Source organism: Panthera leo, chromosome A1 (assembly GCF_018350215.1).
Source record: "Panthera leo isolate Ple1 chromosome A1, P.leo_Ple1_pat1.1, whole genome shotgun sequence".
Classification (NCBI taxonomy): domain Eukaryota; kingdom Metazoa; phylum Chordata; class Mammalia; order Carnivora; family Felidae; genus Panthera; species Panthera leo.
The window spans coordinates 115,091,956-115,104,498 of record NC_056679.1 but is presented as its reverse complement, the minus strand read 5'-3'; the positions used below and the strand labels follow the sequence as shown (position 1 = coordinate 115,104,498).

Sequence of the window (12,543 nt, the reverse complement as noted above, 5' to 3'; positions counted from 1 at the left end):
CGAAGTCAGACGCTCAACCAACTGAGCCACCCAGGCACTACTATCAATTTTAAATAGACACACTCTATAACCTAGTGATTTTTTGGTTCAGAATTTATATAAAATCTTGCCTAAGGATGCAAAGATATTAAAAGGGTATTCATTTTACACTGTCTGCAAAAGCCAAAAGGCTCAAAACAAACTACATGTCCATATATTATAGAAGAGCCATACAAGGGGAAACTATGAAGCCATTAGACACCCCATATCTCACACTCTCCCTCTCTGTCTCTCTGTCTCTCTCTCTCTCACACACACATACAAAGAAGCAGCAGTAGAGAATCAACTCCCACAGGATGTCAAGCCTTAGCAGAACCATTTCAGTAATATGGGTTAATCTCAACCGCAGCTATAATGTTGCCATACTATAAGACTTTCAGAGTAAGAAATGATCTTGTTCTCTTTGGACCAAATTTTTGTTACTGATTTTCTTTGCATTGATGACATCATATGTTCAATTTTTTATTTTTTTTATTTTTATTTTTTGCTGGTCTCAGCACATGTCGCTGTCCTTCTACTCCAGACTTCTAAAGGGAATGACATTTCCCAGGTTCAGCAATGAAGACTGCCAACATCTAGTCAATATACATGCAAATTCACCCTTTTAAATTTACCCAATGGGGTCAAAAAGCCTCTAAAATTGGAAGGGATTCTTCAAGAAAATATGAATGGATATCTTAACTCTTAATTCTACTCTATGCAAATGGCTTTTTGTATACCTGTGGGCCACCTATGTGGGTAGGATGAGAAACATATCTAAACAGAAAACTACTTGTAAATGCAGAGGGAGAAGCAGGAAGAACAAATCCAAACTTAGCCATATTTCAGAATTTAAAAATGAAGCCTGCCACGTACAGAGGGAGGGGGAAACATGAACACGAGGTAGCCACTGGCAGAACAAGAATAAGAAAAGGGTTTGGCAATACAAATTTCAATCAGTCTGTGCATTAACCAAGACTTTAAGGAGCACGTGGGTGGCTCAGTTGGTTAAGCATCCAACTCTTGATTTTGGCTCCGGTAATGATCTCATGGTTTTGTGAGTTCTAGGCCCGCATGGACTCTGTGCAAACAGCACAGAGCCTGACTAAGATTCTCCCTCTTTTTCTGCCCCTTCCTCCCTCTCCCTCTCCCTCTCCCTCTCCCTCTCCCTCTCTCTCTCTCTCTCTCTCTCACACACACACACACACACACACACACACACACACACACACAAAATGAATAAGTAAACTTTAGAAAAAAAGATTTTAAGATCAGCTCTATTTGGTCTGAGGTCTATGGTAGAGAAAATAAAAGATCTTCATGGCTGAAATGTACCTGTGCCCAAACTTCTACGGAAGATTTTCCCTCACCTAACGTCCAACATAGGTGTATCACCCAAAGATCTATAGCTGAATTACCTAGCCCTGGGCACAGAACATAACTCTAGCACAACAAAATTAGGCTGTCACATGATCCTAGCCCTGCCACCCCCAACAGCAACAACTACCAAAAAGTACATGCCTCCAAAGCTAGAAGAAATCCTGAACTTTTTAAGTTATAGCATCAAAAGGAACACAGTTCACCATCCCTAGCAAAGCCACCACTACTTCTTACTACTTTCTCAATCATGTTTACTAAGAGAACAAAAGGACTTTTAAAAATCAAAATCAATGGAGGGCAGGGATAGGGACAAAGATCTAGTAAAAAAAAAAAGGGGGGGGGATTCTGGAGGCCTTATGTGGACAACTTATTTTTAAAAATGCCTTTTTTTTTTTTTTAAAGGAAGATGCCCAACCACCCACATGTTTATTTACATGCAACAGTGGTCTAGTGAGCGCCAACACTGTAGGAGCCTAGTGTTCTGAATGCTCTCAGATCCTCTGGCTCCACCTGTGACTATCAACTACTCTTTAGACAATATCCAATACAATAGATTGGTAAAGCCATCAATTCTTACATTACAAACTCTATCTGCCTCTGTCAGGTATGCTTTGTTTCTTGGGAAGATAACAAGCTCATGTTCAGCATCAACCTCAATGATTTTTCTTTTTCTTTTCTTTTCTTTTTTAAACAGCGAATCAACAGTCACATATTTGCCTTCAAATATACATGGTTTGAAAGCAGTGAAAAACTCTAGGATTTACCATAGTCTTCTCTCATCTTCCTTCCTCCCTCCCTCCAAAAGAAGGCTAGTAAAACCCACTTACTCTAAGGTAGGCCCAAATATGAGGCAGCCAAATAAGAACCCTGAAAGGTTCTTACAAGGGGACATACTGAGACCCACAAAATCCAGGACCTCCACCCTAAAAATGACTATTACTTTTTGATAAACATGAAGAGTTTCTCCAAGTTATCAATCAAGACTGGTAGCAAGAAGATTTATTTTAACATTACTTCTCCAGGGCACCTTTTGTGCAACACCACGTGTGCTAGAGTTATTACAATTTTTGGATTTGGGCATGATTTAAAAAACATTTCACTTTCTAGCATAATTCAAAATTAAGCTTCCACTCTCCTACAAAAGAACAGAAAACTCCATGTATATATCTGTACATCTGCCTCTCCAAGCTGAGAAATAATTCTATCTAATCAGTAATTCATATTAAAAACAAACTTTCATGTAGAGTAGCTTTCATGCATGTAACTACAGCACCTAAGCCCTACCACTTGACTCACTCAATTTGCTTAAAACCATTCACAAAGAGAAGAGACAAGTTAGATTTTACTTCTCCTTTGCCTTGTCATGAACAATAACTAAAGCAGTGAAAATTTAAACAGCTATGGTTAGTACTTTGCAGAGGTTGTACTGCCACTTTAATTAAGTCAAAGGCATATGTGTAGAGAGTAAAACTGTTCTAAAATGAAACCAAAAACAAACAAACAACGTTTAATTCAGAAAGAACATGGGTCTCTGTTTAGTCCTTTTAGCTAAAGAAAGATAAAGATTTTAAAAAATGATACAAAATTCCACCAATGGGAACTATGTACTCCACCAACTTTTAAGACAAACACACTATCTTCTTTGGTTCCAAAGACTGAACCTTCTGAATCCAAAGAGAAGGCAAGTGAGCAAGATGACCTGTAACCCAGAACAAATTCTCTGGGTCCTGTGATACTGTATTACTGCTTACTTCTGCGGTGCAATACTGCGCACTTCTCCAGATGCATCAAAAAATAATTACTCTTGATTTCACAGGTCCTTCTCTGAGCAATTTTCCTTGCCCACAAATCTGGTATAATAGTGCTGGGATAATGTAATTTAAGCATTTTCCATTTGTTAACATATAAGAGGTAGGCAAGCAGACTAGAGAGGAGAAAGGAACCAAGAGTCTAAGGGGAAGGACATGCTTTTCCTTCTAAATTATCATATGCAACTCAATCCCAATTGTGGTTGCTCCACGGAAGAATTTAATCCAGTTCCTCCGGCCTGGCAAAGGTTTTTGTTTTTGTTTTCCATCAGAGAGTAGCTGACTTCAGTAAGGCATTTATAATATCCAAGGGCTTGTTTTCCTTTAAAAAGAAATTAAGAGACTACTCTTATCAGACTCCCCTCCTTAGGTGTTTTGGAACAAAGTTCCTATGGAACAGAAATTCTGTAACCTAGGATCACAGACCCTTTAAGAGTCTGGTTAAATCTTATTCACAGAAAAATGCACAAGCAACAGAATTCTGCAAATCAGTCTACAGAACCAGGTAAAGAATTAGTAGCCTATAGACAGACAAGACTATGGAAAAGATGGTCAATGTGGCAAGTGGCATCCTTGAGGACCTCTCCCTCCCTTCATTCCTTAACCAGCATGTAGGAAAAAGGTGGGAGTACTAGTGCAGGCCTGTTCCAAGGAATGTGGGGTTCCATTCATGGGCAACTTTGGCTTGGAAGCTTCTCTCTGGCCTAGGGATGCACTGCAGTCTAAGACTATCTGTCAAATCTTTCCTTCCTCTCTCCTTTCAGAGGTGTCAGACTTGCCCTGTGGTCTGAAGACGCCACTGGCCTTCAGAGTATTCATATGGTCTTCTCTTTCCTTTTGTACTTCCCAGGAACTTTACAAATTAAAAAAAAAAAAAAAAAAGGAGATGGAGACGGAGAAATATTAAGGTTTTAAGAGTTTTTTTGTTTTTGAGAGAGAGAGCGTGGGGGGTAGAAAGAGAATCCTAAACAGACTCCACACTGTCAGCGCAAAGCCCAACACAAAACTTGAACCCATGAACCATGAAATCATGACCTGAGCTGAAACCAAGAGTCGGAGGCTCAACCAACTGAGCCACCCAGGCATCCCAAAACTCTAATAATTCTAATCCTTCTTGGGGTCTGCTTCTAGGAGAATTCAGACTATCCACCAGCATGTGCTGCTGTTTTCACAGCACCTTTACACAGCGCTCAGAATAAAGGACCTTGGATTCTTCCAATCCTCACTCCAGTAGCACCCTTCTACATAGAAACTATGCCTCTTAAGACAATGACTTCTTGCCCAATGGGATGAAGCCCCTGGAAGCCCACAGGTCAGTGATGTTCTGGTTTCACAGACACCAAGGGTAGTTTTGAGATTTTTGCCTCCAGTTCTAAGACAAGACCCATGAAGGTTAAGCACCAATGGTTATGACAGAAATTGCCATGGAAGGCCAAATTAATAAGGTCCGATGTGTAAAAGGCATTACGTTTGTCAGGCCTGAATATAGGACTCTCACTAATGCTAGAAAAATCCTTCACATTTATACTAATCATGGTTCTTTAATTTTCAAAACCAAGTTCTGAACAGTGATGACACTATTCAACGGGGAGAAGACACCATCAGGTCAAGTAATAACAGCCAAAGCAAAAACCCTAGTCCAAAGTATGAGTGACCTTCTGTATTCACCAGAGATTCCAACAGCTAGTGTGCAACTCAAAGTCAGTTCTTAGGTGTGCCAGCAGAAGCTCTTAAGTATGCAAATGCTCTGTTATCTGGGTGCCACAATGCCCCAATCATGCTCAGCATTAGCTGAGGCTTTCAGGTGAAGGAGTAGGTGAGATTCTGAGATTGGATTGTACCAGAATCCAACCAGGCTCTATCACTTGTCCTAAATCACTTCTGTTCCATTGTTAATGTTTAGGGCACACAGTATTAAATGACAGTATCACCCTAACCTTTTCTCCTAGTAAGACATGTAAGGATCAAATCAGCATTATTTTTCAATCAGCACTGTGATTAAAACGTTGTAACACGAGACAGAGAAGGACCATCTTTTTAATTCAAGTTCCCCTTAAATTCTCAACCAGCAAACTAACCAAATACTTAGTTTTATAAGCTTTTTCTCTTCCCTTCCCCCTTTATTCTTAGTTTATGATGTTAAGCTCTTAATGACAAAGAAGCCAAGCCCACCTGGGTAGTTTTCCAACACACGTAAAGCAAATCACAGTCATACTTCCATTTTAACCAAGCATGACAACAAGGTGACTGAGTAGCTTTCCAAACTACCAGAGCAGCAGGCACTACCTTGCATAGGCTGGCGTTAAATCTGCACTTCATAAATCGTGCAGGCTCCTGCCCATTTAGATGATCTCTTCTCTGCAGAATCGGCAGTCTAACACTGGTTCTTCCAAGCATTAAAAATCATCACTCTGCTATCCCAACTCACTGTTCAGATGGGTCTTCCTGAATGCAGCCTTTATTACAACCTCACTGCTGCTTCATACACTGCAGGAATACCATGTTTTTAAGTCAGGAGCTCTCTTTCTCGCTTTATTATAATCAAGGGGTCTTACAACGACCCTGATACTGTTAAAAAGCACAGTGCTTTATAACAGTAAAGCTTCTGGAAAACCCAAACAAAAGACACGTCACCCGGTGACGTCAGCCTATATACAGTTCTGTGTGGTCGCAGCACATAAGCAATTCCATTCTTGTGCCGTTTCTCGGAAAAGCTTTTCAGTAAATGCACTCATGCTGCTCCAGGAGCTCTTCTCTGCAACAAGCCGCCCATCTGCCATCAACAAGTTAAGACCGAGAGAACTAACGGCTGCGGAAAGGAGAGACTGAAGCTTTGATTAACCAGCTGAGCAGTTAAAGGAGGACGAAATTTAGTAACTTACATTCAAAACTGATTGAGGAATCAGAGAAGACAGAGAAAATGAAACCAATGCTTTCGAGAGGAATATCCTAAGGAAAAAATAACTCACCCTGCTGGATGATTTTACTCAGAAAGCCTGGGACACAGAAAACAGGAAACTGGTCAAAGGCTCCTGCATGTTAGAGCCTTTTACAGACTCACTGCGTTGAGTCTAACAACCGCGACTGAATGCAGCCTCCAATGTGCTCAGAAGAATGGGTAAGTCCATGCATTTATGTGTCTTATACAGTCAGCAAGGTATCATGCTTTTTAAAATAAGCCACCAAATTCACATTTTATGAGGGAGATCACTGTCAAATTTCTGGGTTTTGAGGTTTAGGTAAAAGCCTATACTGCTAATGACAGAATATTCTTTATCTTTTTTCTTAATGGTTTAAGTTGTGTTCTAGTCATACTAACAAGGTTAGTTTTTCTGCAGCAAATGAAAAATAAGTTATATGCAGTGATATCTTTCGCCATAATGTTATGTTGTTTTTTTTAAGAGCTCATACATTCTGCTGAAAAATATCCTATCTTCTTGTTTTCCTTAAATTATATTCTGCAGGCTTACATTTCAAGTGGCCATTAGGGGCCCCTATGCTGGCAGCAATATATGCAATGAGTATGGTTTTAAAAATGCTGCCTGCCCTGGGTATGGCGTGTCCACCCAAATGCCGCTGCGAGAAGCTGCTCTTCTACTGCGACTCTCAGGGCTTCCGCTCAGTGCCAAACGCCACAGACAAGGGCTCTCTGGGCCTGTCCCTGAGGCACAATCACATCACAGAGCTCGAAAGGGATCAATTTGCCAGCTTCAGTCAACTTACCTGGCTCCACTTAGACCACAATCAAATTTCAACAGTAAAAGAAGATGCTTTTCAAGGACTATATAAACTTAAGGAATTAATCTTAAGTTCCAACAAAATATTTTATTTACCAAACACAACTTTTACTCAACTGATTAACCTGCAAAATTTGGACCTGTCTTTTAATCAGCTGTCATCTCTGCACCCAGAGCTCTTCTATGGCCTTCGGAAACTGCAGACCTTGCATTTACGGTCCAACTCCCTGCGGACTATCCCAGTACGCCTATTCTGGGACTGTCGTAGTCTGGAGTTTCTGGATTTGAGCACAAACCGTTTGCGAAGTTTGGCTCGCAATGGATTTGCAGGATTAATCAAACTGAGAGAGCTTCACCTAGAGCACAACCAGCTGACGAAGATTAATTTTGCTCATTTCCTACGGCTAAGCAGTCTGCACACACTCTTCTTACAATGGAACAAAATTAGCAACTTGACATGTGGGATGGAGTGGACCTGGGGCACTTTAGAAAAGCTAGACCTGACTGGAAATGAAATCAAAGCCATCGACCTGACAGTGTTTGACACGATGCCTAATCTTAAAATTCTCCTCATGGATAACAACAAGTTAAATAGCCTTGATTCCAAGATCTTAAACTCCCTGAGATCCCTCACAACTGTTGGCCTCTCTGGCAATCTGTGGGAATGCAGCCCTCGAATATGTGCTTTGGCCTCCTGGCTGGGCAGTTTCCAAGGTCGGTGGGAACATTCCATCCTATGTCACAGTCCTGACCACACCCAAGGAGAGGATATACTAGATGCAGTCCATGGATTTCAGCTCTGCTGGAATTTATCAACCACTGTCACTGCCATGGCTACAACTTATAGGGATCCAACCACTGAATATACAAAAAGAATAAGCTCATCAAGTTACCATGTGGGAGACAAAGAAATCCCAACTACTGCAGGCATAGCAGTTACTACTGAGGAACACTTTCCCGAACCAGACAATGCCATCTTCACTCAGCGGGTAATTACAGGAACAATGGCTTTATTGTTTTCTTTCTTTTTTATTATTTTTATAGTGTTCATCTCCAGGAAGTGCTGCCCTCCCACTTTAAGAAGAATTAGGCAGTGCTCAATGATTCAGAACCACAGGCAGCTCCGATCCCAAACACGACTCCATATGTCAAACATGTCAGACCAAGGACCGTATAATGAATATGAACCCACCCATGAAGGACCCTTCATCATCATTAATGGTTATGGACAGTGCAAGTGTCAGCAGCTGCCATACAAAGAATGTGAAGTATAATATCTACCCGTCATCAAAAATTACATCAGATAAGTAACCTATTTTACATAGTAGGGGATAAATACATACCTAATTTTTACCAATGGTGACATTAAGCCTAATTTTCCAAACCAAGTGGAGACTTAAGTTTTTGAAGTGTTGAAGTATTTTTAATTTTTTTTAATGAACCCATATTTTAAGTGTTATATGAAGCAAAGCTCATATTAATTTGCACTCTTGTTGCAAAGTCTAAAAATGCTTATTTCAAAATAAGACATTTCATGTATGTAATTATTATATACTATCATGTGTAAACATTTACACTAAGGTCTCCATATGCTATTTTTTTCTACTGAAAACAGTTTGGAAAGAAGCTACTGAGCAGAAAAAGATATGGATCAATACTTGTTAGATCACTGCTCTCCATCCCAAGAACCACAACTGGCTTGCTGCTTAAAAGGAGGCTTAGCAAAGTTTTCGTCTATGACAATTTGGTATTTACTCAAATCCACAATTTATTGCCAGTGTGGGAAGTAGAATTTCATGTATGCTGAAGACTGGTAAATATTAAACACTCTTCTTCCAGAGTTTTTGCCTGGGTTAGTAGATACTATCAAAGTCCACATTATGAAATCAGAACCCTTTATGTAATTCTAATAAGCTGAGTGACTCTCTTTAATATATTTAAACAATGAATCCAAGTGATTGTGAAAAGGTCTCATTACAATGAAATCAATAGTAAATAATCACACTGACTTCACATTATACAACTCTAATTTGACTTATAATGGAAATGTTGATTTTTGTGGCACTTAGACAATTTTTAAACTAATCTAAAAATCATCATTTTACTAATTAGTTTACTAAATCCTATATTTACATTTATATGTGAAAAAAGATTTAGAAATTATTTCGGAGAGAAAAGAGATAAACTGAGTCCATTTAACAATCCTGTGACCTGTTCCCTGTAGTATGAAAGCACACACACCAATTCTCTCCCTCCCTCTACGATCAAAGATGCCTTGACAAAGGGGTTTAAACCTCTTTCTTCTGCCTTTTCCTAATCTTCAAACCTCAAAAAGCCAAATTAAAAATAATCGGCTAGCAACAGAATATACTAGAATACAGTACAATGGAACCAAGAAAAAAATCACTTTCTAAATATGATATGCTAAAATTTGACTGTTTAATAAAGATACATATCCATACTGTAAGAGCAGTTCCTTCTAAGTGAAGGGAATAACATTACTGAGGCAAGCTTTCTCGTGGGAGAATACCCTACATGCCTGTGCAGCCACACAGTGGTAACCTGAAGGTGGCAAGGATGTGAAGGGATGAAACAGAAAGGCAGCATTTTGAAATGTGACCCACAGAAACAGTTTAGCTTAAGTTAAAAAGGCAACCAAGAGAGAGGCAAAGGTTAACTACACAATCTGCATCAAACAGGGCAAGGCCCTGGGTCCTGCAGCTGAAAAAGAAAGTGTTAATAGATACATTCCATAATTAACAAATGATAACGATGCCACACTTTTCATGCAGAAAACTGCCGTAAGTATTTTGTTTCTTTGATTACGATTTCTACAAAGAAACTATGACATATTTGGGATTTAGATGAAAGTCACCAATCCATACATAATTTTTCCATAAACGAGGCTCCATGTATGCAGTAGCAAAACCCATTAAATTAGACCACTGACTTAATTTTGAAAAAATGAGCATTTCTACAACTGACATTTAATGTATGTGAAAAAAGGCATGTATCCTTAGAGAAAACCACAACCATTAAAAAAAAACAACAGGTTATCTTTTCCTTAAGATGACCATTAACATGATATCCATCATTCAGAGCATATTTTCCTCTCAGGATTGAAATGAAAACATGCTAAGACTACAGTTTAACCCACAAGATTTAATTATAATTTTTTTCTTCTTTAATACTCAGAGAAAGGGGTCTTCTTTAATACATTTCAAAGAAAACATGTCTTGTAAAAAAGCAGATGAGATCACAAATTATTAAGGTAAAAATGTGCTCTATTTTTTAAGGTGGATAGATTAGTTTGGCAAAGTCTCAGCCCAGCTGTGTTCAGCTGATCTTGAGCGGTGAGCATTTCATTTCTTGTTAAACCAGCCTGGGCCTGCCTGGGCAGACACAGAAGCTGATTTTACAACATAGAGCACAACTCACTACTTCCCCATGGAGGGGCTGGATCAGAAGCCCCATTACAAATGAGAGCTCCACGAGCTAAAATTTACCAACCCATTTATCAGGGTAACCATGGCCATTTGTCTCGGCACAGCTTTGTCACAATACAACTGGGCCCGGAACACAGACTCCACCAGCCCTGAAGGATAGCAATGGAGTATTTTCCATCATTGCATCCACAACCAATATTAACTGAAATTATGAAGAATGAGAAATACTGGCTGAGAATTCCCACAGTAATCTTAAAGATTATACTTAGTAAAATGGACCACCAATTGACAAAATCCTTAATGTATATAGAAAAGTAAATTGGAAAAGCAAGCCATTCATTAATTCTGGCGAACAGCATAGCAAAGCCACAAAGGAATATTTTCCAGTTGAAAACTGTAAAATTTTTTGCCCTCCATTTTTTTGGTAATGCTCTCAGAGAAAAGTAACAGTGCCAGATAGCATTTTCCTTTTTCCATTTAAAGTGCAAACTTCCCTTTTCAATTGCCTGTAGAAGGCAGGATTCCATTTAATTTTGGCCTATTTGTGTTTCAGTATCAGCACAGGTTTGAAGATGAGACTGTTAGTCATCTGTGCTCTCTTTACCAACTGGCTAGGGCAGAAGAGCATCACAGCTACACTGCAGATCCTGGTAATACAATGTTAGGGCTTTTGTTTTTCAGTGTAGTCTTATCTTCTTCAGCACCTCCTCCTCCCCCACCAACCCCGGCCTTTTTTCACTTTCAAGGTTAGAGGAAAATGATCATTTAATCAAGAACCAGAAAAATAATTAAATCTCTCTGGACAAAGAAAAGCTAAGAAGGCTATGATACTGTACCCACCTAGTAACCCAGAGCTTGTTTGGAATCGTTTATATTCATTTCTGTAGCTTGCCAGCGATTTCAATCACTCTTCTGAAATGAGAGTGGGCCGATAAATTTGCAAATCCACACACAACTCAGAGAATACCCACTGCCAACATCAAATAGCAAAGATACTAATTTTTTAAGCCAAAAATCTGCACTAACACATGTAATTTCTTAATGTGCCTAAGTTAATTTCTATACCGATTCAATGAATGGAATTGATTGAACTTTCCAACTCCACTAATTATTAAAATCCATCTGCTTATTCTAATGCTAGTCACCAAGAGCTAGACTCCATCTTTCCAATAAAAATGAGCCCTCTGTATCGCTAGGTCCAAAACCTAAAATTCAAAACAGGCATATCATTTTCTTAATGCATACTTCCTACACAGGTTATCAGGGAATAAAAGGCTGTATAATGCCCCATTCTCTCCCTAAAATGTGGATATCTATATGAAATTTTAAAAGAATATTTTTAGAAGCTTAGCTCCTAACAGAGATATACAGTGACAGACCTGTCTCAAAAGTCTGTTTTAGGCCATGATTTTCCGATCTTATTGGCTAAAGAGCTTCAACTAGAAAAAAACTAAGGATGATAAAGTCATTCATAGATAATTAAATATTTCTGTTCTTAACCTAGGGCAAACTCATAGTGCTTGAATATGGCCAAAAACAAATAGAAAATGGCTGTTAAGCTTTCATCCAGCTATTACATTTAGAAACATCTGCTACTCCTTCAACTAACCTATTCTTCTTCCTTGATAAACTAAAAACAAGTCTGATATATGGAATGTTTGATGAACCTTCTTATCAACACTGAGACTGGACACTAAAAGTCCAAACACATTGTGTTCAATTACCTTAAGAGCCTTTTTCGGTTTGTTTGTTTTTTTTTTTTTTTTTTTTTTGGCTGGGAGGTGGGCAACTGGGTTGGGAAGAAAATACTATTATATTGGGGGCTGGGGTGGGGGTGGTAACAAAGTGCAGTGTACAGGAAAGTTTTGTTATTAAAATTGTGTATACTGTACAAAGTGAATGTCTTTTTTTTTAAGCTTTCCCTTGGTAGGCAAGTAATTTTGACACGTGAAACTTGAAAAAGCCATTTGTGACAGACACAGAAACCTTAAATGAACATCTGTTTTGTACCATGTTCTCTACAATGCCAAATGTGCCAGTTGAGTAAAGGGCAGCTAATTGACTGTCTTCATTAAGAGACAGGTTAAACTAAGCTAAGAAGAAAGTAACGGGTGTGGGGTGTGGGCAGGTGGGGAATTGTCGGGGGGGTGGAGA

General features: G+C 39.1%; 2 protein-coding genes across 4 annotated transcripts in view; one reads left to right on the top strand and one right to left on the bottom strand.

The window, feature by feature from the left end:
• The window catches only part of CTNNA1 (catenin alpha 1), a 178,477-nt gene that overhangs the window by 52,096 nt on the left and 113,838 nt on the right, over positions 1 to 12,543 (bottom strand). The gene's annotated exons all lie outside the window — the stretch shown is intronic.
• On the top strand, positions 4,844 to 12,140 carry LRRTM2 (leucine rich repeat transmembrane neuronal 2). The gene is made up of 2 exons (XM_042936465.1): positions 4,844 to 6,324; positions 6,671 to 12,140. The coding sequence occupies exons 1-2, from the start codon at positions 6,321 to 6,323 to the stop codon at positions 8,215 to 8,217; spliced, it is 1,551 nt and encodes a 516-aa protein (XP_042792399.1). The 5' UTR covers positions 4,844 to 6,320; the 3' UTR covers positions 8,218 to 12,140.